Source organism: Schistocerca piceifrons, chromosome 5 (genome assembly GCF_021461385.2).
Source record: "Schistocerca piceifrons isolate TAMUIC-IGC-003096 chromosome 5, iqSchPice1.1, whole genome shotgun sequence".
In the NCBI taxonomy this organism is placed as follows: Eukaryota; Metazoa; Arthropoda; class Insecta; order Orthoptera; family Acrididae; genus Schistocerca; species Schistocerca piceifrons.
Window position 1 is genome coordinate 345,931,403 of NC_060142.1, and position 27,700 is coordinate 345,959,102.

At 42.0% G+C, this 27,700-nt stretch overlaps 1 protein-coding gene across 6 annotated transcripts in view; it reads left to right on the forward strand.

Moving 5' to 3' along the window:
* The window catches only part of LOC124798130 (hemicentin-2-like), a 1,906,233-nt gene that overhangs the window by 1,487,749 nt on the left and 390,784 nt on the right, over nucleotides 1-27,700 (forward strand). For all 6 annotated transcript variants that reach the window (XM_047261391.1, XM_047261390.1, XM_047261394.1 and 3 more), the window contains one exon: nucleotides 5,610-5,771. In XM_047261391.1, coding sequence (XP_047117347.1) covers nucleotides 5,610-5,771 — 162 coding nt within the window. The remainder of the gene's footprint in view (nucleotides 1-5,609; nucleotides 5,772-27,700) is intronic.

Consider the following 27,700-nt stretch of genomic DNA (forward strand, 5'->3'; position numbering starts at 1 on the left):
CGCAACGGTCCAGCGCGCAGTTACGATTCAGGGAGAAATTCTCCACCACTTAACCGACAAGAAAGAAACTACAGGAGCTATCGACATGACGACAGACGATGTGATCGTAACGACAGACCTGAATTGCATCAGAACTGGCGGGATTTAAACAGGGCAGGGCCCTCTCGAGGAGGTGAATTTGTGGAAGTTAGGTCTCCAAATCCCATTAACGACGCGCGCCAACAAAGAGACAGACAACGACTCGCGCCGCAGGCACCCACGTGCGCCGGCTGGCTCAGAGAAAAATAACATAGACGCTAACCTTGAGCAAAATTCCAGTATTCTTTACCGACGAATACCGCATGATAATTGCGTTGAAGTTGAAACTCTGCGTACTAGGAAGAGTAAAGGTTTACACCACATTTCACATGTAAAACCATTTATTGAAAGATAATCTGCTTTTTAACTTAGTCTTTGTCATAAAATTTTTCGCTTCACATTACTAATATGCTTTGTCAGATTTAGAATCTGTTAACATGTAACAATGTTTGAAGTGAAATATCCAGCCAAGAACCAAGAGAACTTATTTAAACAGAAATTACGAATGCATTGTTATTGTGAACAGGAGACACAGTGTTATTGTGTGTGTACATTCTTGCTTGTTAGTTGCACGATTATGTAACGACTATAAGGCTCACATACTTAGAACATACCAGCACTGCTAATGAAATTTTCATGCAACATTTTGGTTTACTTGAAAATACATTCTGGGTTTAATGCACTTTCTGTGAAATGCCAGATGACACAGTGGTTAGTTTATGTGACAGCTACACGATTTTATCACGACGCTGCTAATGCGTGACAATTTACAATGTTGCTTTTGCGGTGTATCTGTTTTATATCTGCACATTTTTTTCTGAATTCTTCTATAAAGTGAGACATGTTTTAGTGGTGACTATTGTGGTATAGCTACAAGGATACAGCCTTTTTCGTGGCACAACATTACGTTACTGTACAGTACTTTCTTCATCACGCCAATAAGCATTATAACTACGATATCTATACGCAAAGCATTTCACTTTTGTGTATTATGAGGTAAGTACATTGACTTCTGCAGAACTTAGCTTTCGGAGGACGATAACTACGACACTTCCACACAGATTATGTTGCAACAAGACGCACATTTAGCGCTACAGTACACGTATTTGAGTGATTAATTTTGTACTTGAAACATTTATTTTTAAAGATTTTTTAATTACAAAGAAAGTTTTCCGTGATACATTTCATTCCATTGCTGTAATTTGTAACACCTGAGGGCATAATTACATTTATCCTCAGGGGGGTACACGCTTACTTTGTGTACCATGTGTGTGGCAACCACAAGGAACCCTAGCTAATATGGTATTTGCTTATACAACTTTACACGTCGGTACCATATTTCTCTAACACAGAATTACACAGCTATCTGATTATTTGACAGAGAAACAAACATTCTTTTTACTACGTCAGTGACAGATGTTTACGCAATTACAGTTGGATAACTTCACACTTATGAAACTGTATTTTGTCTGTACTTTGTGAAATGTTCATATTTTTTCGGATTCATTGTGATACTATGAGAGCTTTGAGATATTAGGTATGGGATCATGATTTTAAAGTACGTTTGAGGTAGATGACACTATTGAAATGAGCAGAGAATTTTTTTTTACGTTTTGAAATTATTGGAGGAAGTTACGACGATTTTAAGATTTGACTGAAGTGTTATGATGTTATTATTACGACGACGATGTGTACTATGCTGTTGAGGTATGTTTATGATAAATAAGCTGATGCTATATGAGGAATCTGATTATGCTATGTAGCTATTATGATGAAATATTGAAGACGTGTTGATGAATATGAATATGTATATGTGTAATAAGGTAAGGAATAAGGAGTAGGGGTTAGGGACTCTGATTTATGAAAAGGTTGTTGGAAACCAAGAATCGTACTTTAAGAGTTATGAAATGTGTGTGTATATGCATGAATGTATCACAATGCCACTGAAAATTTTTTTGGACACTGTTTTATTTATAGGGTTTTGTTTCTACAGATTTGCAACGCTAATTCTTGACCTGTGAAATATTTTTATATGAGACTACCACGGTAGCAGAATCTCCTGTCGTAAATATTTCCGTACGAAAGTTAAGTGACCACCTGCACGTAATGCGTCGCGGGCACCCAGCTGTGTCAGACGCCTGGAGAAAAAGCCATTATTGCGAGCCCTTTTCAGCGGCACAGGTAGCACAAAAAAAAGGGGAGGCCATTATCCTTGGAAATATTCTTAATCTGCAAACCTGATAATGACAAGTGTCTTTCTACGAGAATTGAGAGCTACTGACTTACGAAATGCCACATAGCTATTGAATGATGTTTTTATGCTTTGGTTTGCGTAATTGCTTATTTCATTTGATATCTGGTTTCCAGCTGTGTTGCAGCATTGCTTTTATAAAATGAAATGCATTTGCTAATGTGATCCACATTCTTTAAAAAAGGAGCACTTGGACAGGAAAGAACAATAAGAAGGAACTAGTAACTGCATTCATAATTTTCTTTTCAAGTAATTGGTAACTTTTTGGTAGAATAACTTCTTGTGGTGCACCACTTTAATTACATAGACATTAAGATGTGAATATACATTTCCCTTATCTGCATTGTTGTTTAGTGTAATATTTTTTCTGCTTGCGCTATGTCATGTTTAGGTATAAGTTGCTGCTGTTTGCCAGGCATAGTGTTATTGAATTTGACTTTTGCTCATTTATGCTGCTAGCTTTGCCAATTTGCATTTTTTTGCATTGCTGTTTGTGTTGATTTGTTATGTGATGCTGCATTGCCTCGTCCCTTAGTTCAGCATCTGAGCTCAGTACATTTAAGTTAGCTTAAGAGGGGGTAGCCTCTAAGAGAATGAGTTGCGATGAATTGGAAGAAATGCATTGAGAAAACAGGTTTAGGTAGGATTTTCTTGGAAATAAATGTTGAAGTAAGAAATGTGTGAACATATAAATACAGAAAGCATGCTTAGATAGAATTTTTTTTGGTGGAAACAGAGGATGAAATAAGAGGAAAGATATATGAAGTTTTGGGTTGGACTGCAGTACCAAATGTTACACTGAAAACGAACCCTGTCCTTTCCTATTGGTGTTATCCCACTATGTGTTTGTGTACCCTTGAGTATTTGTTTTCTTCCTGTCTCTGTGTACTGTTTCATAGAATTTTTTTTCTCTTCTAATACTAAGCTATATTCACTATGAGGAGGAATACTGTTATCCTCAAATATAAGTTGCATTAATAATATGTTATTTTCTTTGTAAAGTTGTTTACAATTCTGTTCTGTTTCAATGTTCATGTGTGAAATTAATGTTTCGAAAACTATTCTCATTATTTTATGTATGTACTTATGTCACTATTTTTGTAACACTGATGTATATGTTTATTTCTATTCTTTTGTAACGCCTGTTTTACTACAAATGTTATCTGTATTGTTATGTTTTTAATGATGTATTTTGTACCTTTGTAATTGTATTCTTATGTTATAAAATTGTAATTGTCACCAGTTCATGACATTATTAACTTGTTAGTTACATTTCACTGCACACGTTTCTGTTGGTCATAGTATGTGGACAATATGTGAGAAGTTGGGACTGTTAGTGTTTGCACGTGTGTTAATAACTCAGCAAGGGACTGGATAACAGCATTGCTGGTTCTAAGGACAATTTCAAAAACTTTGTGAGTGCACAAGTGGTGGTTTATGGACTTGCTATATTATCCGCAAGACTCTTCAATGGTGATTGTGCACCTGCACAGTCACAACAGATGGCTGCTGGCCATCTCTTCAAGGACTACAGTGGGTCTACATCTTTGATGATCCATCAATACCATTATTTCTACAAGGACTGCAGTGGGTCTGCACCTCTGGTGGCCCACCAATACCGTAATCTCTACCAGGACTACAGTGGGTCTGCTCTGTGATGACTTACCTACCAATACTCTTCAAAACTTCGAATGACTCTGCTGTGGGTTTGCTCCATTGTGGCCCATTACCTGTCAGCATGTCAAGAGCCAGCACTGTCTTTCCGTTGGAAGGACAACACTACTTCTTCAAGACTGCATGGAAATCCACGACTTCTGTGTGCAATTTCTTTTACTAATGAGACTTTGTGAAAAAAAACCTGTGATTACCGAAATGAATGATCAGGACTGTCTTTATGGACTGTGAGAAATTTTTAGCTTTTGACCAACATTGTATCAATAAGTGTGTGCATTTGATATCTTTGTTATTGTAATTATGAAAAATTTTATCAAATCATTATTGGCCACTGCCCAAAAAAAATTTTGTAAAATTTTTTGTGGGGAGCATGGGGGCTATGTAAGTAGGCTGTTTATGTTTTCTTATTGGCAACGTTACGTAGCGCTCAATATGAAAATCACTGGCTGAGCTGTGTGCAGTCTGTGGCTAGTTTGCATTGTTGTCTGCCATTGTAGTGTTGGGCAGCGGCAGCTGGCTGTTAACAGCGCGTAGCGTTGAGCAGTTGGAGGTGAGCCGCCAGCAGTGGTGGATGTGGGGAGAGAGATGGCGAAGTTTTGCAGTTTGTCATGAACTGATATATATATATTATGATTTGTGATGATATTAAGCTGGCAGTAGTGGCGCTCGCTGTATTGCAGTAGCTTGAGCAGCGAAGATTTTTGTGAGGTAAGTGATTTGTGAAAGGTATAGTTTAATGTTTGTCAGGGCCATTCTTTAGTAGGGAGTTTTGAAAGTCAGATTGCGTTGCGCTAAAAATATTGTGTGTCAGGTTAAGCACAGTCATGTAAAATTGTTCAAAGGGGACGTTTCACTGTTTATGCCCAAACAGCCCCAGTCATTTACACTAACAACGTAAACCTGCGTCACAATACACACCATCAGACTTCCAAGACAGATTTCACTGCTTTCGTTTTCTTGTTGTAGCCAGTTTGCTGCACCTTCATATGAGTTCCATGGCTTTTTACGACTGCTTCAAACTCTGGTACTTCGTTGCGAATGCTATGGCAGTTCATCAATAGGATTTTATTTTTTACATCGATTGCAACCATTTTTTTGGGTCTTACACAAATAGTTTACTCTTTGCGGGACATCAACAGCTATTGGTAAATTTTTGATGATTAATAAATCACTACAGCTGCACCTGGTAAAGCCTTTATCTGGATAAAATCGTATACACGACCCGGGTTTCAGGATGTAAATCCCATCTTCAGGTGCTTGATTGCATACGAGAAAGTGGCACCAGGCACGCAAAAAATCCAGCAAATTTATCAAGCAGCATGCTAGAACACGTGCTGGATTTTCTACACGACCGGTACTACTTCCTCGAACGCACTCGAGCATCTGGAGATGTGATTTGTATCCTGAAACTCGGATTGTGCGTACGAATTTATCCAAAGGGAGGATTTGTCAAGTACAACTGGAGCGGATTTATTCATTATTAAAGATCTTATACACCTTTTTTGACGGTCTCTCAAAGCTATCCTGAAGTGAAGAGATTTATCTGGTGCTTGCTGTGTGAGAATAGAGTGGTGATCGCAGCTGGTTGCTTTCCGCTGTGCTGCAGATCTCGTGGGTGCGGCGACGCGACTGGCACATTCTGACGTCGGGGCTGTTCACCTACACCAACGACGAGCGCTTCCAGGTGCTGCACGCAGAGGGCTCCGACGACTGGACGCTGCAGATCAAGTACGTGCAGAAGAGGGACAACGGCACCTACGAGTGCCAGGTGAGTACCGCCAATATTACTTATCAACTTGTAGCGTTATCCTGCTGGCTTCTGTCTACAAGGAATCTGAAGCCGGTTCCTAATTTCTAGATTTCCAGAAGGCTTTTCACACTTTCTAAACGCAGAATTTTAGTAAATATATATATGCACGGAACAAAAAGTGGCAACTGAGTCTAAGCAACGAAAACTGTGCTTTCCTCCACAGGTGCACTCAAAAAATTACGTTAAATTTGGTTTACACGTTAAAACACATAAATTTGGACAATTTAACTCGACCTGAAAAGAAACGTGTTCGTAGTTTATTAATGACATACGAAAATTTGTGCCACAACGTAACACGAAACCAGATCTCCCACTTTATGCGAGTGGTCATCTTAATAACTTCGAAAACCCGAACACACCTGCCGGGCTGACCAAACTTTCATACGGCGCTACGGCGCCCTGTGGCCACGCAGGGCAGTCGGTCAAGGAGGCGTGATTGGATGGCCGAAGTGGTTAATGCGACCGCTCCAGTAAAACGGGAAATCTGGTCTCGAGTGTGGGTCTAGCACAAATTTTCACATGTCACTAATAAATTGTGGAGCTGTCACTTAATCGTATTCGTAATTACGAATACGTTTCTTATACTATATACAGGTGTAGATCGTAACAGTATCTGTTCATTCAGATCTGCGTGCGTGTCTGAAGGACAGCTCGTAGTACACCGTCAAACAAACGCACGGAAAATAGTTAACTGATGCCATCACATAGAAAATGTTGTAGGGGAGACGAATGAAAGACTTTATCATTGGCAGAATGCTTAGTAGATGCAGCATACATACTAGAGAGACTGCCTACACTAAGACTGTTCGTCCTCATCTGGAGTACAACTGCGCCCTGGGAGATGGACGCAGGACATCGGAAAACGTCAAAGGACAGCAACTTGTTTGACATCATCGTGGACTAGGGGATATGTGTCAAGGATGTGGTACTGGTTCATAGTAGAGCCCTAACGTATTTTGTAGCTGTGGTGTAATGTTGACAGTACTGTTTGCATACAGTCACAACAGAACAACGTTTATAGCTGTGTCACTTCATCAAGAGCTTCACGCCGCTTTGGTTACACATCTAGAAATAAAACTGGATCTTACTATAATAATGTAGGTTTATAATCCTTTAGGTCAAAAATGTTTCGTAATTTGCTTCGTTCTTACGGTATTAATTAACTGTTGCTACTTAGGCATTCCGACAGTGTTCCTGTGTTTATAAGGAGACCTAGGAATTTGCCAAAACACAAAGACTACTCGGGTGATGTGAGACAAGCTGTTCTGAATGCTTTGAAGAAAGAAAACTGTGAGTCTAGTATGGCTATAGTCTGTGGGGTATAATAAAACTAGTAAGTGTCCGGAGTCGACGGCAAAAGCAGGACAGATCAGTAGCCCATAATCCTAGATCAGGTCGTCCTCGAAAAACAACAAGGAGGAAGCACAGAATTGTTAACAAACAGTCGGCTACTGATCCAAGACAAATGGATCCACAAATTACGGGTAGTCTGGAACAGCATCATGAGCTGAACGTACCTGCGTCTACTGTAAAACGTCGACTTCTAGCAGGTGACTTAAGTGGTAGATGATTAGAGCGTGAATCACTCATAATTTCACAAGACAGGAAGGTCTGATGTTACTCCAACTGCAGTTCTGGCTACAATACTTCTCATTACGAGAGATTCATCGTAGTATGGAAGTGATGTAGTTTTGCAGTGGAATATTTTGCTTTGAACCGTCGAATCTCTTGCACCAATAAAGTCCATTAGGGGATGTATATTGCAGATTTGCCTGGAATTCGGACGTTGTGAAAACTGGATGTTGAAATAATGTTTTCCAACAGACTGATGAATCCTTCCAACAGCAGCTGTATTTTCCGTAAGCATACACAAAGATGTTCACACACAAATTGTTTTCTACCAAAATGAATGACAAAACAGCAACTCTTACAGTCTTTCCGTCATTAGACTAGCCAAATGGCGATTAACTTCAAGTGCTTTGGACCTCTCAATATATACCCTATCTTAACAATGTATGTTCTGTCACCTGTTATAAAAAATACATTTACTGGTTTATAATGATAAGTTAATGATTTTCAACGAAGTTTAATACGGTTTTAAAGACAATAAGTGATGATCCCTTCTGAATACATTTATAAATATCGTTATTTGAACTTTTACATGGGAATTTGGTTATGAAGTTACAATCGCAATACCTAACATCAAATCATTAATTGCATGATGATTTCACGTTGGATTTTGTTCCTAACATTAACTGAGCTACCGTACAAAATGCCAAAACGGGATTTCATGTTAAAGGTCTGTATGATAATTTCGTAGTATCAAACTGACTGAAAATCAATAGTTCTTACATCAGAAAGTTCGAAAATTCTCAGTGAAAAAGTTAATTACAACTGATCTAATTGGTTTTTCTGTATTGACATGAGACTTGAAGTGCACAAGCCATGCTAAATACATCAGATGACTGCAAAATGTTTCAAAATTTTGTTTTTAGATAAGCTGAAATTTCCGATTTTTGCTAATTAATATATATATATATCTCCTAACATTTCTATTGGAGTGTAATAATGCAATCACGAGAATGAAATTATAAATGTTGCAGAAATTTAAGGCGAAATATTAATTCACAACATCAGATTTTCTAACTAATTGTAACTGTCTGTTAATTACAGTTAAATGATATGACATAATGTTAATGATCTTCATTCGGTGTATAAGTGCACCAAACAGTTTAATTTTATGATAGAAAGTAAGGAAAACCATAATTTTTAACTTTTGTCCATTACATATTGTGAATTGGTTAACACACAATCTGCTAAACATTTAGTGGTATCGAAGCATTTATTAGGTACCCTCCAACCAGTCCTATTACAAAGGCCAGGACAGAGTTTGCATAGAAACAACAATCTTGGATTGCTACAGATTGGTCTACGGTTCTGTGAGGGGATGACAGTAAATGTAATATATCGTCTTCTGATGCAATACATACGTGGACCAAAAAACCAATGTGACCAGAAAAACGCATTAGGTACCGTTAAGCCTGGTGGTGGCAGCGTCACGGTATGAGGATATTTTTCCACACGGGGAGTTGTTCATCTAGTCTAAGTAAAAAGCAAAATGTATCGTTTCCTGTACAGTGACATTTTAGAAAGGAATGTGGTTCCACATGGGAGACAAAATATACCACGTATTGAGTACTACAAAAGACACCTTTTCGAAACACATGTGGTTCGAAACACATCTCTGGTCCTTAAAACCAAAAGAAAAAGTATTTTGGAGCGTCCAAGCCAGAACACCTCTGGGATGCAGTGGTCGGCGCGTACGTCGCTGAAACTACTCAAACAAGGATCAATTTGAGCTGCTTTATTGGACGAATGGTCAAAACCATTTACAAAAGCTTGTGGATTCAGTACCAAATAAGTGTGCAGCTGTGACGAAAGCCCATGGATATGCAAAGACCTATTGATTTCTTCTTCATATTCCATAGTAGTTTTGTTTTATTGTTACATACTTAGGCCTACAAATTATTTTTTAGGCAGAACTGTTATATCTGTTTTGATGTAAGATAATTTTGCACACACTAAATGTAGTTTTGGATTAAATGTATTATAATTACATAGTTTTCAGTTATCGACGGGAATTCTTCTTCTGTTGCACACTTATCTTTGTATAATTGCAATTAATATTTTCACAAAACACTTTTTATGTAGTGGTGTCTATCATTTACTTGTACTATATTTCGAATGCTGTTTAAAAAACCAGACCGGTTTTTGCTTCAAAATATCGGTTGTTAAAAGAGTTAAGCAGGTTAACCATATTATAGTAAATGATCTAGCTTCGTTGAATAAACCGCTTCCCGTCAGATGGACGAAATTAAGCAACGTCTGGCATAACCGGTAATTTGATGGGTAATTTCCTGGACACGCCACTCGCTGTTGGCATCACCCTTCTGGAAAAGGAGAGATGTCTCATGGAGTATGGGCATGTGACACTTTTGATGGTGATACGATCGTTCTATGGGGATATTAACTCAGCTATCCCCTTAGTACTATTCGTGAGCGTTTGGCTGGAGCAGTTTAGGGAAATTACGGAAAACCTGTTGCTGGATAGCCGGACTGGGATGTGAGCCGTCGTCCTCCACTATGCGTGTTTAGTGTGCTAACCACTGCACCGCCTCGCTCGTTCGCGAAGAGTAGGCTGTGTGCCGGCATCGGATTTCACACTCTCCCATCTCTCATCATCATACAACGCAGACAGGACAACACGCTGCACACACACACACACACACACACACACACACACACACACACACACTACAGTCATCAACAAGCATCAGATACACTTAACACACAATTCTCACAATTCGCGAAGCAGTGGTACCAATGTGAGCGAAGGATACGTAAAACCTTTTCAATTAGGAGGCTTAGTCCACCCGTCGGGGTCGCCCAATTAATCATACTAGACGACTTTACTACTATTGCCACGCTAGAAAAATTACGTGCCCTTCTGCGTGCTATGATACGTCGAAAATCTCTTTTCGATATCTTGAACCTGTCTTGAAATAGAACCGGTTTTCGATTAAATACTAGCGCACTGTGGAGAACAAAAATTACAGCAAAGAAGACGTAAGCAGAAATAAGGTAGGTACAACATTGTAAATGCAAGTAGGTCGTAACTCCGTGGCCGAGGATGGGATTTTGTTGTTCGTACGTGAGTCACATGTACTACAACTCGCCCGACGTGCATGTACTATCCACTAGTTCACATCGAAATAGAACAGCAAACTTCCAGCAGTGTGCCGCGGGGCTTCGTGTTCGTGGAAGAGGAAGCTGCCTTGGAAACTTGTAACGACGTACCAGCAAAACGATAGCTTTGCGAACAGAAACCGTAGAATGTTGACACGAAGTCTGACGAAACAGGAAGGACTTTTCCAGAGTGGAGATAACAATACTGAAACCTGGATTTTGGAGATTTCTGGCTTTGATAGCGCAGTGTTCCGCATTTCCAGGTGACGTTATATGAAAGTTGTTACGGAAGTAGTGTTTACGTGTCAGTGATGCGTGAACGAAGCTAATATAACTAAGAATAGGGTAGGATGAAGCAGATAGTCACTCTTTTAAATGACACAGATCAGAAGAGGTAAAGCAGTGAAACTTTGTACAGGTTTACTCGCCATCTTTGGGAAACACATTTATAAACTTGGCGTGAAGTGATAAAAATGGCTCTGAGCACTATGGGACTTAACTTCTCAGGTCATCAGTCCCCTAGAACTTAGAACTACTTAAACCTAACTAACCTAAGGACATCACACATATCCATGCCCGAGGCAGGATTCGAACCTGCGACCGCAGCGGTCTCGTGGTTCCAGACTGTAGCGCCTAGAACCGCACGGCCACTCCGGCCGGCTGAAGTGATAAAAGTTTAGAGTTCCGTCCCTGAACAATTGCTGTTACTGAGATATGTAAGTGTGTATATCTGATATAAGTCGATTCCAACAAGTCACTTTGACAAACATGTGTCCTATTATTCCAATGCTTTGAGAGTAGGCTATTGAACAACGTGTGCAAACAATTAACATAAAACAATTTGGCGACTGACTTCAGTGGAACAGAGCACATTATTGAAACAAAGGAACATCCATAAGTAAATTTCGTGTATTAGATGATTAGATAATTAGTGTAGTCTAGCAACTGAAATTCTTCAATGTGAAAGTAGAAGATGATAGTTTCGCCTCCTTAAGAGTAAACCTCAATCTTGTTCAGCTGACTTCCAGAAAAGACCAGTCTGTACAATAAAACTTGAAGGTTTGTCTCCTTTGTCTCCTTTGCATATTTTGGCAAGAAGAAATGCAGATGATAAACGGGTATTCATTGCACAAATATATTATACTTGAACTGACATGTGATTACATTTTCACGCAATTTCGGTGCGTAGATCCTGAGAAATCAGTACCCAGAACAACCACCTCTGGCCGTAACAACGGCCTTGATACGCCTGGGTATTGAATCAAACAAAACTCGAATGGCGTGTACAGGTACAGCTGCCCATGCAGCTTCAACACGATACCACAGTTCATCAAGATTAGTGACTGCCGCATTGTGACGAGCCGGTTGCTCGGCCACCATTGGCCAGACTTTTTCAGTTGGTGAGAGATCTGGAGAATGTGTTGGCCAGGGCAGCAGTCGAACATTTTCTGTATCCAGAGAGGCCCATACAGGACCTGCAACATGCGGCCGTGCATTATCCTGCTGAAATGTAGGGTTTCGCAGGGATCGAATCAAGAATAGAGCCACGGGTCGTAACACATCTGAAATGTAACGTCCACTGTTCGAAGTGCCGTCAATACGAACGAGAGGTGACCGAGACGTCTAACCAATGGCACCCCATACCATCACGCCGGGTGATACGCCAGTATGGCAATGACGGATACACGCTTCCAATGTACGTTCACGGCGATGTCGCCAAACACGGATGCGACCATCATGATGCTGTAAACAGAACCTGGATTTATCCAAAAAAATGACGTTTTGCCATTCGTGCACCCAGGTTCGTCGTTGAGTACACAATCGCAGGCGCTCTTGTCTGTGATGCAGCGTCAAGGGTAACCGCAGCCGTGGTCTCCGAGCTAATAGTCCATGCTGCTGCAAACGTCGTCGAACTGTTCCTGTAGACGGTTGTTGTTTTGCAAACGTCCCCATCTGTTGAGTCAGGGATTGAGACGTGGCTGCACGATCCGGTACAGCCATGCGGATAAGATGCCTGTAATCTCGACTGCTAGTGATACGAGGCCGCTGTCATTGGATCTCGACCAACGCGAGCAGCAATGTCGCTATACGATAAACCGCAATCGCGATGGGCTACAATCCGATCTTTGTCGAAGTCGGAAACGTGATGGTACGCATTTCTCCTCCTTACACGAGGCATCACAACAACGTTTCACCAGGCAACGCTGGTCAACTGCTGTTTGTGTATGAGAAATCGGTTAGAAACTTTCCTCATGTCAGCACGTTGTAGGTATCGCCACCGGCACCAACCTTGTGAGAATGCTCTGAAAAGTTAATCATTTGCATATCACAGTATCTTCTTCCTGTCCGTTAAATTTCGCGTTTGTAGCACGTCATCTTCATGGTGTAGCAATTTCAATGGCCAGTAGTGTAATATGGACTTCGTTTAGTGAAGAAAGTTGTATTACGTCTTCTCCGCTTTCATTTATTTCTTTTTCATTAAATATTACGAAATTAACAGAACGTAATTAAATAGAACAGACTCCGCTCTTGTTGCTACCACCGATAACAGAGCAAACGAAATACTATAACTCAGCGCCATGGAGTTCTGCACATGGCACGCAGTAAGCATGTTACAAGGAGATGCCAGAGCTGTTGATCCACCGATCTCGACGAGAATACTTGTCGGGGACCACTCTAAAACAGCTCATGGTAAGAGTTTATGTAATTATGCTTCCATTCGTGAACAAAATGCACGTCAAATGTCATGACGCAGGTGGGTTTCGAGCCTGATGGATAGCTTAGAAAACTCGAAAATGTGAAAATTTTGTTTTCTCATGACAAGCTCACAACACAATTGTTTTCGAAACTTGAGGAGTTTGTAAGTCCGTTGTAGATGTATTAATGGAGGAATATTGTTGCTTACTGGGTTACTGGGCAATTGATGTAAGAAGCATGTTCCAATCCCAGTCAATTACTATGCGCGCAGGTTCGAATATCACATACGCTTTAATAATTTAACTGTTGATTTATTTATGCAGTATGGTGTAAGAGAAAACTGCGTGCTGTATAAAATCCGCCGCTCCACAAACACAGTCAAAGCTCTTCAGAGAAGAGCAAGAAGAAAGTGAAAAGAAAGACAAAAAGAAGTGGTGAAAAACCCACGTCAAATTCACATTGAATGTGTGTGAGTTCGAATAGTCTGTTATCTATATTTTTATAAGCCATCAGTTAGTTTCTATATTGCCTTTATGAGGAAGAAAAGGATATCTACGAAATAGAATGACATGTTTTTTATCCTCTGTGCAGACGCTGTGATTTTTGTCTTAGCCTGTGTTTTCCGTCCACTATGTACGTCAAGATGAAAAAGCAATAAAAAGAGTTAAGCTACTGTTTGCTGGATTTCTCTTTCGTTCTTTTCCAAATCATGCCTGCATGGTCACAATCGAACGGATGAACACATGATTTTCACCGGATTTATGTTAACAATACGTCGCAGGTGAAGTCACTGTAAGATGTAGAACAAATGGACTACAGTAAGCTTGCAAACGGTATGAACGTATGAAAGAAAAACTTGATTCTTCGAGAGAGAAAATTAAGCTTCATTCGTTCTGAATAACAATATTTTTAATTTCGTTTCAGCTTTCAATTTCTGTTAAAGAATGATGAATATTGCAAGACGTGCGACTCGAACGCAAGCAAACCTTAACTGACCTTTAGTTGAACGCCGACATTATACCAGCTTTTCATTTTATTTTATTCCGTTAACGGGTGGGGGGCGTGTATATAAAAAAAATGGAAATATCGCGAACAATGCTTGCTTCAACATAAATGCAGATGCTAGCAGTCTATGCTGTTATATTTGACCAAGAATGGGACCTATGCAGCATCCTCAGTGTGCTGGAAGTCTCAGTATTGGTCAGAACAGTGATATTTGTCATTGTGAGTGGATTATGCCGGAGCTAAGCGAATTCGAACGCGAGGAAAATGTTGGACTCCTAAGGTAAGTGTTTCCGTAACAAAAAAACGAATTGTTTGGCGTTTCAAACAACACCATATCCTAGATTTAAACCGCATACAGGGAAAACGAAGAAACGTCATCGCGGACGAGAATGTGTGTTGACAGATCGTGATAGACGATCTGCAACGAGAATTGTCATAAAAATAACAGAACGACGGCTCCAAACGTCATTGCAGAACTGACTGTCGCACTCGCAAAGCCTGTCAGCAAAAAAGTCATTTGGTCGGATGACTCTTGTTTTACACTATTTGAAACTTCTAAACAAGTTTCCGACCAAAGCGTGAAACATGGCGTATGTCCAGTGATGATTTGGGGAGCCATATCGCAGTATTCCAAGGGCCCCATGAGTGCTCTGCAAGGTCGTATTACTGCCAAGCATTTTTCTGTGTCATAATTCTTGTGATTGACTTGATGCGGTTCACCACCAACTCCTTTCCTGTGCAGGCCAGTCTATCAAAGGGATGTTACTGTCGTGTAACCACATTGGTGTTGGCCCACCTGAATGGCAGCCCCTTCTTCGCGGAGTGCTGCACTGACGAGAGGTATCGATGTCGGTCGGTGAGACCTGGCCCGAAGTCGGTGTTCCAAAACATCCCAAATGTGTTCTATAGGATTCAGGTCAGGACTCTGTGCAGGCCAGTTCATTACAGGGATATTATTGTCGTGTAACCAATCCGACACAGGCCGTGCATTATCAACAGGTGCTCAATCGTGTTGAAAGATGCATTCGCCATCCCAGAATTGCTCTTCAACAGTGGGAAGCAAGAAGATGCTTAAAACATCAATGTAGGCCCGTGCTGCGATAGTGCCACACAAAACAAGGGGTGCAAGCCACCTCCATGAAAAACACGATCACACTATAACACCACCGCCTCTGAATTATAATGTTGGCACTACACAGGCTGCCAGATGGCGTTCACCGGGCATTAGCCATACTCACACCCTGACATCGGATTGCCACATTGCGTAGCATGATTCGTCACACCACACTACCTTTTTCCACAGTTCAGTCGTCCAATTTTTACGCTCCTTACACCAAGCGAGGTGTCGTTTGGCATTTACCGGCGTGATGTGTGGCTTATAAGCAGCCGCTCGACCATGATATCCAAGCTTTCTCGTCTTCCACCTAACTGTCATAGTACTTGCAGTGTATCCTGATGCAGTTTGGAATTCCTGTGTGATGGTCTGGATAGATGTCTGCCTATTACTCATTACGACCCTTTTCAACCGTCGGCGGTCTCTGTCAGTCAACAGACGATGCCGGCCTGTAAGCTTTTGTGCTGTACGTGTCTCCTCACTTTTCAACGTCACTATGACATTGGAAACAGTGGACATAGGGCTGTTTATGAGTGTGGAAATCTCACGAACAGGCTAATGACACAAGTCTGAGGTCGCTGACCGAGCGAGGTGGCGCAGTGGTTAGACACTGGACTCGCATTCGGGAGGACGACGGTTCAATCCCGCGTCTGGCCATGCTGAGTTAGGTTTTCCGTGATGTCCCTAAATCGCTCCAGGCAAATGCCGGGATGGTTCCTTTGAAAGGGCACGGCCGACTTCTTTTCCTAATCCGATGAGACCGATGACCTCGCTGTCTGGTCTCCTTCCCCAAACAACCACCGAGCGAGGTGGCGCAGTGGTTAGACACTGGACTCGCATTCGGGAGGACGACGGTTCAATCCCGCGTCCGGCCATCCTGATTTAGGTTTTCCGTGATTTCCCTAAATCGCTCCAGGCAAATGCCGGGATGGTTCCTTTCAAAGGGCACGGCCGACTTCCTTCCCTAATCCGATGAGACCGATGACCTCGCTGTCTGGTCTCCTTCCCCAAAACCAACCAACCAACCCAAACAACCGAACAGAACTGAGGTCGCTGATGTGGAGTACTTGGCAGTAGGTGGCAGCACAATGCACCTAATATGGAAAATATATTTTTATAGGGGATGTCAGTATACTTTTGATTGCATAGCGTACTTGTATTTTGGTCCAGTGCAGTTGAGAGGTATGGAGTGTCGATACTATGGACGACCTGAACGACGACAACTCTGCCGTACACATTTTTTATCACGGCGAAGGGTAAAGACGGAGAAAACCCGAAATTAGATACGTAGGATGTTGCCAGGCCGAAACGACAGCGGCTATCTGGTGCCTTATACGTTTGAATCCTGTGTAATAGGCTCCAAGTTCTTGGTGTGGCCATCCTGAGTGCTGCTGACATTCAAAGGTCGTCTATAAATACTGCAGTATGACATTTATTATTATACTGCTTTGGCCCATAACTTCACAAATATAGTACCTACTGTGCAGATTATTCCACCCGTGTGTGGCCCTACTTATTTGGGACGGACTGTGTGAAGAGTCAAAGAAAGTTGCAACGGGCATCTGAGAAGGACGCGACCAAAACAACCAAGCAAATCAGTCGCCAAACACTGTCTCGTGTATAATCATGAAATCAAATACGACGGTACTAGAACTGTGATGAGAACTCCATGTTCAGCGGACAACATAATTGAGGAGTCTATCGAAATGAAGTTGTCGGCAAACCCAGTTAACCGTGACTGAGGTTTCAGTTTGAGCAAGTATTCGGATCTGGGATTAAAAATGAGCAACAACGTAGTCAGTTATTACGAGTACATTAGCCCGTAAATAGAGGCTTCGCACCAACACTGCTTCACAGTGCGATTAAGGTCCAAGGATTTTTTTTATTTTTATTTTTTTTATGGGACTTAACTGCTAATGTCATCAGTCCCTAAGCTTACACACTGCTTAACCCAAATTATCCTAAGTACAAACACACACATCCGTGCCCGAGGGAGGACTGGAACCTCCGCCGGGACCAGCCTCACATTCCATGACTGCAGCGCTTTAAACCGCTCGGCTAATCCTGCGCGGTTCAGGTCCAAGTGCCGAGTACACACACAACAACACAGCGCACAACACCTGAAGAAGATAACTGGGTCGATCGTCAGAATATCACGTGTAAAAATGGAAACAACAACTGGTTAGAACATTCGAAACTGTATCGTTAAAATAACGTATGGCTGACGAAGTACAGTGGTATAAGAGGAAGACTGGCACAGGCGGAGAGTGCTTTCATTGCTAAAAGTACTCTTCTAGTATCTAAGGTTTAATTTGGGGAAGAAATTTCAGAAAATGGACGTCTGAAACATTGCATTGTATGGAAGTGTGTCATGCCATCTGATAAACCGAAAAAAAAGAGAATAAAAACGTTTGGGATGCGTTACAGACGGTTGCTGAAAATTAATGAGGTAAGAAGGGATGGGGTCTTCACAAAATCGGTGACGAAAGGAATATATTGAAAATATTTACTAGAAAAAAAGTGACAGGAAGATAGGACACGTTTTAAGGTATGAAGAAATAATTGTCGTGGTACCATGGGGAGCCACAGAGGGGGAAAAACTGTGCAGGTTGCCAAAGGATGAAATATATCCAACAAACAATTGAGTTCTATATGTTCTACTTAGGGATGAAGCTGGTGGCATTGGCACAGAATAGGAAATCATGGGAGTTCTCATCAAACTTGTCAAAATACTGACGAAAGAAAGCGAGAAAGCAGGAGAGTTCTATTGCCACAATGGTCATCTTTAATAAGGGTCCCAGTGCCATTTAACCAGGTAAGGGAATAGATTTCACGCAATTTGACAATGGTGCAGTATGAGTCTAAAGTAATATACGATCAGCTGTGGATGAAGAAGGAATAGTTATTAGTATCTAAAGCCGACGTTGATATCATAGTTTTCAAGCACAGGCTCGAACGGGCCCAGACTAGGAAGACAGTCGGTCGTAGTTTATCAGAAAGATCATTACAGGATTCGTGTTATTCAGGATGACAATGGAAACGACAGATCTGGCACCTCTGAAGGTTAACCAAAATCAAGATTATCACGTGGAATTCGTAAAACGATCTCTTTCCTCCCTTCTTACTGTGTACCGTCAACCTCACCACCTTCAACACAAACGTCAGTAGTACGATTTACACGTGTGTGATCCACATTACAGTTTTTACAATGTTTGTATAAACCACTTCAGATGAATATCGAGGCAGTACCTACAATTTCATGTGTGTGATCCAGATTATAGCTTTTACAATTTTTTTATGAACGATTTCAGATGAATATCGGGGCAGTACCTACAGTTTAATTCACCAGCTCAGTAACAGAACAATTAAACCGTCGTCTATACTCACAACTCTATTCACGCAGAGACGCTGCCCGAAAAATTTGCTTTAGCCTAGACTGATTACTCACACTTGCCATCAAATGCTTTGCTGCTGATCCTTACTCAATCCATACTTGCACTTTGTCTATAATGACTTCGCCAGCAACATTTCCTTTAACCTTCTTGTTTTCTTTCGTAATGCTATCACATGCCTACCAACGAGATGAACCAATGAGCAAAGCACAGTGCCCGAAACCTTTTATACGTCATCCACTGAGAGGAAGGTCTCGGCCGAGATGGCATAACTCTGTAGTGAACTTTTCCTGTGCGGAAAGTTCAATCTCGGGACGGATGGCGCCTCCCTCGCCGTCAACAGGAGTGGGTTTAGGTCCGGGCAGAAACAGCGGCAATCGCAGAGCGGCGCGGCGCGCTTCATTACGGCGTGATCGCGGCCCAGCCTCCGGCCTAGTTATTAAATAAGTCGCTGCGTAGCGCAGAGAGTGGGGCTCCACTCACAAATTGAATTAGTCTGGTGGCGCCGCGGGCTCCTGGGAGCGCGTCTCACGCGGGTCCCGTCTGCCGGGAGGGAAATATATACTCCGACTCAACCTCAGACTGCTACTGGTTTATTAAGTGTTGCTAGGACAGCCTGCTCAAGAACAGTGGTCTCACCACGGAGGAAATACGTAGCTGAAAAAAACCACCGGGCAAAATAGTACTAGTCCTCTTAACAGGACACGTTGGTCGCTTAAGGCTCCACACACACTGGCAATTTGATCGCCCTCCCGATCGCGCGCCAAAGCAACGTTCTCCATTTAACACGCGGCTCCCGTAAGTCCTTTACACACTGGCGATTTGTGGCGCAACTCTCGCGACTACTCTCATGTACTTTGCTGAGTCTGACCTCTGGCGATCTAGCAGCGTCAGAGGGCGGGTTTAAACAATTTCCGCTTCGCCATCTCGTGGTTGTGCAGCATTTTTTGTTACTGCATCGTGTGTCGTTTGGAAGATTATTCTTCTTTCCTGGTGTAAAAATAATTTTCTGCGTGGAATTTTCGTAACTGAAGTGGAATATCGTCTTGTAATTTGTGATTAAGGGTTGTAGCAGTTAGATCGAAAATCGTAATTCTTGGATGGGGAAAAAATTTGCTCCTCACTTCGAAAATACAACTGTTTCAAAAACACGAATGTCGAATGTATCGTCTTCTTTATTACTCACAGTAAGCGCGCTCTTCTGTCAGTAATTTTCTTATGATGAGTGATGGCGAGTCAGCAGGGTACTAATTTCTAAATATCTGGGTATTTACTGGTACAGATATGTATGTGTATACGTATAAATGTATTTAGTCCCATTGTATAGGTTCGAGGAATTTTCGCAAAATGAGCTCTCCTAGATATATCTGGTAAATCAGATTTATGATTGCGATGTATATCGTAAAGTAAAAATATTATTAAGTGCTTTCTTAAGGCTTCCACGAAGTGATAATTCTAAATTCGGACCGAGGGCGGTGGTGCAGTTGTCAGTGCACTGGAGTCGTATTCGGGGGTATTACAATTCAAATTACCGTCCAGACAAAATGGTTCAAATGGCTCTGAGCACTAGGGGACTTAACATCTGTGGTCATCAGTCCCCTAGAACTTAGAACTACTTAAACCTAACTAACCTAAGGACATCAAACACATCCATGCCCGAGGCAGGATTCGAACCTGCGACCGTAGCGGTCGCGCGGTTCCGGACTGAGCGCCTAGAACTGCTAGACCACCGCGGCCGGCACCGTCCAGACATCAAGATTTAAGTTTTCTGTGATTTCTCTGAGTCGTTCCAGGAAAATACCCCGATTGTTCCTTTGGAAAGTGTGCAGCCGATTTCCTTCCCCATCATATCGTAACTCGAGCTTGTGTTCCGTGTCTAATGACCGCGACAGTCTCCCTTTGTAAATACTCTTGGATTTTATGATTGTTTCTTCACAATATGTCGTCGTAAAAATTGTCAAACTTCGCCGGGTGGTGTAACAGTTCTTTCTAAAATTAGAAACCGCACTGACGTTTAAACACCTGATTCGCACTGTCACAGGATAAACTATAAACCCTGCTACGCGCTGACCTACACGTAAGGGTCTTCTGCATCCGTACCTCAACCTCCATTTTCTTTTTTCTGAAGTAGGCTATGTTTTTCCTCAGGGACAAAGCTATCTCCATACCAAATTTGATCCAAAGTGGTTCGGCGGTTTAGCGGCGAAAAGGTAGCAGACAGAGCTACTTTCGCATTTATAATATTAATATGGATTAGAACACATTTATTCCCCAAGGAGCAGCAGCTTCATTGCTATCAAATTAATCTGCGAATTTGATTCACCTGGATCTGTTGAATAGAATGAACAATCTGATGCATTCAGAATACACATTGAGAGTAACTCGAACAACGATGATAACAACGAGTAGCCTCAGAAATAAGTACAGGGAGAAACTTCTTCAGAGATAGTGATCATGAAGTAGATGAAGTTAAGGAATTCTGCTAGCTAGACGGCAAAAGAACCCATAACGCACGGATCAAGGAGGACAACGACAAAAAAAAAGACTTCTACTGAGAAAAGCGTATTCCTAACCAAAATACGTTTGCCAGTATCGAACATAGGTCTCAATGTGGCAAAGAAATTACGGAGGATGCACGTCTGGAACATAGCATTGTATAGCAGTGATAGATGGCCTGTGGGAAAACTGGAAGGCAAGAGAATGGAAGTATTTAAGATGTGGACAATTGAAATGTAGTGCTACAGAAGAATAGGTAACGGCCTTGCCGCAGTGGATACACCGGTTTCCGTCAGATTACGGAAGTTAAGCGCTGTCGGGCGTGGCCAGCACTTGGATGGGTGACCATCCGGGCCGCGATGTGCTGTTGCCATTTTTCGGGTGAACTCAGCCTCGTGATGCCAACTGAGGAGCTACTCGACCGAATAGCTGCAGCTCCGGTCAGAGAAAACCATCATAACGACCGGGAGAGCGGTGTGCTGACCACACGACCCTCCTATCCGCATCCTCAGCTGAGGATGACACGGCGGTTGGTTGGTCATGATGGGCTACTTGTGGCCTGAAGACGGAGTGATACAGTCGAATGTAGAAAAGTAGGCGCACTGATAAGGTAAGGAATGAGGAGGTACTCCTTAGAACCAGCGAGGAAAGGAATATTAAAGAAACACTGACAAGAAGAGAAGGAAAACATTGACAAGAAGAAGGGACAGGATGACAGGACAAAGGGTGCAAAAAAGGGCAGCTCGTTTTGTATTATCACGTAATAGGGGAGAGAGTGTGGCACATATGATACGCGAATTGGGATGGAAGTCATTAAAGCAAAGACGTTTTTCGCCGCGGCGATATCTATTCACGAAATTTCGGTCACCAACTTTCCCTTCCGAATGCGAAAATATTTTGTTGAGCCCAGCCTACATAGGTAGGAATGATCATCAAAATAAAATAAGAGAAATCAGAGCTCGAACAGAAAGGTTTAGGTGTTCGTTTTTCCCGCGCGCTGTTCGGGAGTGGAATGGTAGAGAGATAGTATGGTTGAGGTTCGATGAACCCTCTGCCAAGCACTTAAATGTGAATTGCGGAGTAGTCATGTAGATGTAGATGTATTAAGACATCAGGAAATAGCTTCCATGGTACTAGATAGACCTGTAGACGGTAAAAACTGTAGAGGAAGACAGAAATTGGAATAAATCCAGCAAATAATTAAAGATGTAGGTTGCAAGTGCTATTCTGGGTTTAAAAGGTTGGAACAGGAGAGGAATTCATGGCGGGCCGCATCAAACTAGTCAGAAGACTGACGATTAAAAAAGAAAAAAGCGGCTTTTTATAGGTGTGACACTCCATACGTCTACTAATCAAATTATTTCTGAAGTTACATCCAGCTAGAATTATTCTGGTTTTCGAACAAAATTGCGGATAACGCAGTATGCTCTGATTATTACTGTACAGAAGTGGTCTTCCACATTTTTGCGATGAAACATTTCCCAGTTTGTTGTCATTCATACCAGGTTCGCACAAGCACACAGGTTTCCCCCGTTTCCGCAGACCCACAGAGGAACTGTTCCGTAGCGTGTCCGGCGATTCAGTTGTGTCTCAGTTTCACAACAGTCGCTCATTGCAGCCATTGAACCGTACAGTTCGGTCGTCGCGCCTTAATCTCCAGAGTGGAAGGAAACTCAGTGCGCTGTAGATGTCGCAGAGCCTGTGCTAGGCCTCATGCGTCCGTACACCTTCCGTAGTCTAATAATGGTTCGATTGTGTGGAATCAGCGCTGTAAGATGGATTGATGTAGAGAATGGTGGAAAGAAACTATCTTGTTTGGAGAACATCTTGATTTATGTTTCACGATTTACCGGTTGATCTACGTGGTCTGTTCGTTGCGTCTGTTGGGAACGTTGTACCACTCGCAACCGTGAAACGCGACGTAAGAACAGTGGTCGTGAAATGATCGTAACCGACAGCAGCCGGATCACGCCTTGTCAGCGACAATCGATTTCACGCTGCAGACGATTTTCAGCGAATGTAGACCCATCCCATGCAATTTCCAAACGAACACTGCAAAAGCATCTGCAAGAAACTGATCTACTAAGGTGGGTTCCCCGCAAAAGGCACGTAAAGCTACGCGTTTTCAGCTCTTTAAATTCCACATAAACTTGACAGTAAGTGATTCAAGGCATTCCGTGTGGTTAGACGAGTTGCGATTTTACCTGATTTCTAATGGTACACCGACGATGGAATTAGATGTTTCTACCCGATGTGTAGAGGATAAAGGAAGGCCGGAGAGAGCTCTATGTTATTTGGATGTGTTTTCGCGGCGTGCTTTCGTTCAATTTGGATGTGTTTTTCGCGGCGTGCTTTCGTTCACGTTAATCAGATTACTGCGAACATGAACAAGGATTTCTTTAAAGTCAGTACCGCCATTATACTGTTTTTTATTTGCAGTGTTGCATTACATGATCATGATTTTGGCTTTAATATCCCATTATCAAGTGTTTTAATGTTATACAGTATCTAAGATGGCATACTGTTGTATTTCAGATAAACTATTAGACACATTGTCTAAGGATCAATATTTCTGGTAAAAGCCTACTGCTTTGTCTTGTCACTGAGTATACCATCTTGACTGCCAGCCATCTTGACTCGTATATTATGACTGTGGCCCCACATTATGAAAAAATTATTGAATGAACAATGATATTTACTGCAATATTCATGTGGTCTTCCACGGCTCATTAGGGAGTAATTGCATTTCGCTTGATTTCTCAACCCAATTAAATTCGTATTTTTATTTCTCCAAAAATTTCTGCACAACAATGTAACCGTCTACTGTATCCGCTGTACGCCTTGTTTGGTAACCAACTTTTTCTGTTCGCTCACAGTATTCCTTGTTTACAACACAAATGCCCACATTATTCTTCGCTATCAAGTCTACATTCAGTACAGCACGGTTCTGTTTCGGATGAATTTTTCTGGCAAATTCAATTGTACTTTGATAGTGGTACGCTGCAGTACGGACATATTTACTGAGGAAGAGTTGGTCGATATGCAACTAATGTACGATAACTAACGCAGGGTGAGACAACAATGCTATCCTCAACTATTACCGCATCGAAGATTATTTCATAACTCTGTCTTTTATGTTTTGATGATTGCATAATATAGGATTTTTCACTGTTCTTAAGATATTTTCAGAGACACAAAGATAATTGGCGTAACAGACCAATCAAATCACAGTTACATTATTAGCATAATTATATACTGAAGCACAAAAGAAACTGGTATAGGCATGCATATTCAAATACAGATATATGTAAACAGGTAGAATACGGAGTTGTGATCAGCAATGCCTATATAAGACCATAAGTACCTGGCGCAGTTTTTAGATCGGTTACTGCTGCTACAATGGCAGGTTATCAAGGTTTAAGAGAGTCTAAACATAGTGTTTTAGACGTCGCACAAGCGATGGGACACAGCATCTCCGAGGTAGCGATGAAGTGGGGATTTTCTTGGACGACCATTTCATGAGTGTACCATGAATATCAGAAATCAAGTAAAACACCAAATCTCTGACATCGCTGCGGCCGAAAAAATATCCTGGAAGAACGGGACCAACTACGACTAAACGGAATCGTTCAACGTGACAGAACTGCAACCCCTCCGCAAATTGGTACAGATTTCAATTCTGGGCCATCAACAAGTGTCAGCATGCGAACCATTCAACGCAACATCATCAATGTGGGCTTTTGTAGCCGAAATCCCACTCATGTAACCTTGATGATTGCACGACACAAAGCTTTACGCCTCTCCTGGTCCCGTCAACACCGACATTGGACTGTTGATGACTAGATACACGTTGCCTGGTCGGAGGAGTCTCGTTTCAAATTGTATCCAGCGGATGGATGCGTACGGGTATGGAGACATCCTCATGAACCCATGGACCCTGCACGTCAGAAGGCAATTGTTCAAGTTGGTGGAGGCTCTGTACTGGTTTGGGGCTTGTGCATTTGGAGTGACGCTGGGCTCCTGATATGTGTGGATAAGACTCTGACAGATGACACGTACTTAAGCATCCCGTCTGATTACCTGCAGCCATTGATGTCCATTGTGCCTTCCACCAGACTTGAGCAGTTTCAGCAGGACATTGCGACAGACCACTCGTCCGGAATTGCTACAGAGTGCCTCCAGGAACACTCTTCTGAGTTTAAAGTCTTCCGCTGGTCACCAAACTCCCCAGACGTGAACATTATTGATCATACCTGGAAAGCCTTGCAACTTCCTTGCGTAATATGTCTCGTAGCGGAAAACAGACTAAGCTACTTCCTTTGCTGCAGGAAAATAATCTGTCTCAGCACTCGTGTGATCTATAATAACATCGAACCAAAGTGCTGCGTTCTACAACGTAGGTTTTAAAATAGCATTTAGGAACGTAATCTTACCGCCATCTCCACGGTTTAGAAGTGTCATCCATCTTGTATGTGCTCATATTGGTTTTAGTGGAATCTATTTTCCTTTTCATAGTTGTATTTACCACGTATCAGTTTTAATCACTGGTTTTTTAAAACACAAACATACGCGCGCGCTTGCACACACACACACACACACACACACACACACACACACACACACACACACGCGCGCGCGCGTACTGATTATACTACACGTTTAAAACCACTCCGATACCAGATATAGGACATGAATCAGAATCATTCATCTTACGAATCAAGGGAAGAGGAGCAGTGTTTCAGACAACGCATTCACTGTCGGGAACACAATAATACAAATTACCTTCTAGTGTTCAAATTTTACCTGTTACTGGTTTCTCTAATCTCTAATTCGTAAGAGATTCATGACAGGTCCATGCTTGTCCTCTTCTCTAGTGATCTCATCCTCGATAAACTGTGCTCTTCCTTCCTTTCGCTTTCCAAAACAGCAGCGCTAGTTTTACATGGCTAAGGAACTCGGTCAAACGTGATCACAGTGTTCTGATACTACGTCCGGGCATTCAAGATTACTATCCTCACGCAATCAAACACAAAACAGAATACCCATAAAACACGAAGTTATTTGTAGAAGTAAACTTTACTATAGAAAAATTACAGAAAGTCATGTCTTTTTAAATTTAAGTGCCTTGATATCCAAAATGAAGACATTATTAGGACGTGACAGATATACAGAGTAGTTGGGGTATAAATGCAGATATTTATAGTGATGATTGAGGACAGTCTACTGGACAACATTACATCGGTATTTGCTAATAATTATAGCTATTACGAGTAGCGTCTTTTAGGTTGGTACCTGGAAGCACACGTGGCTCAAGCAAGCCATGAATGTTTATTTTCATCTCGTTAGTAGGTCGTGTATTGAAATGTGGGCATGTGAACGAAAACTTTTCAGTGTATACTGATAGGAGGAGAAGTTATGACCGTGCAGTAACCATCAGGTCATGTTATGTGTCTGCAAGAAGATAGCCGCTGTGAAAAAACCACTAATAAACTGAAGTGGGCAAGTATTAGGTAACAGTGATCACACTACCTTTACCTACACCCCTAAAACCTCGCATAGACACGAGCTGACTTTCGAGTCTTTGTAAGTTTATAGAATTCGTACAAATTAAATCGTAGTTCTGCTTAGGTATTGCATACCGATTTGTTTATATTTACTGGGGTAACGGATAAAGTTTCAGTTTTCACCTTCGAAAAAACAAAAAAAAGAAACGTATTTTAACCACGAAACTTGCTGCTCTGCTGGTGTTAGCTCATCTCTACATATTCATCCTGCAATACGCCAGAACTTTTCCAACGGTGGATGAGTCTTTGGAGACCTTGGTAGTAGAAGTTTGCATTTAAGCTGTTCGAGAATTGTTCTGCCTATCTATTCTGGTAATGCCTGACACTCAGCAGTTTCTCCATCTGAGGGAAGAGGAAGAACTCACTGGGTCCCATATCAGCAGGATACGGAGGATTTGAAAAATTGAGGACCCGAGGAAGCAGCATATGTGGGAATGTGCAGTGAAGAATAGGCTGGGTCGTTGCCATTGGGTGAAATCCCTTTTGAACAGCTTCCCGTGACTCTTTGTATCGTCATTCTCCTGAAATCTTGTCAGGAGATTTAGGAACTACGCTACTGTGACGATTTGATCCTTACGAGCATGACCTGCTAGCATCACGCCATGGCAGCCCCGAAACCAGGCATGATCTTGCTCGATGATGGCTGGATTCCACTTTTTTTGATGGTGGAAAACTCGCTTGGTAATACTGCCTGCTTTGTTTCTTTGTCTCTGTGTCACATGGATTCTGGACGGGCCTGACGCATCTGCAACTTTATAAACGCTGGTTCTGTTCGGTGAGCTTACAGAATAGGTGCTAGTTGTCGCGGATCCCACCGAGTGGCGAACTTTGTCGTGTTCAGATAGCCGTGCAAGACGTGTAAAACTTGTCAGA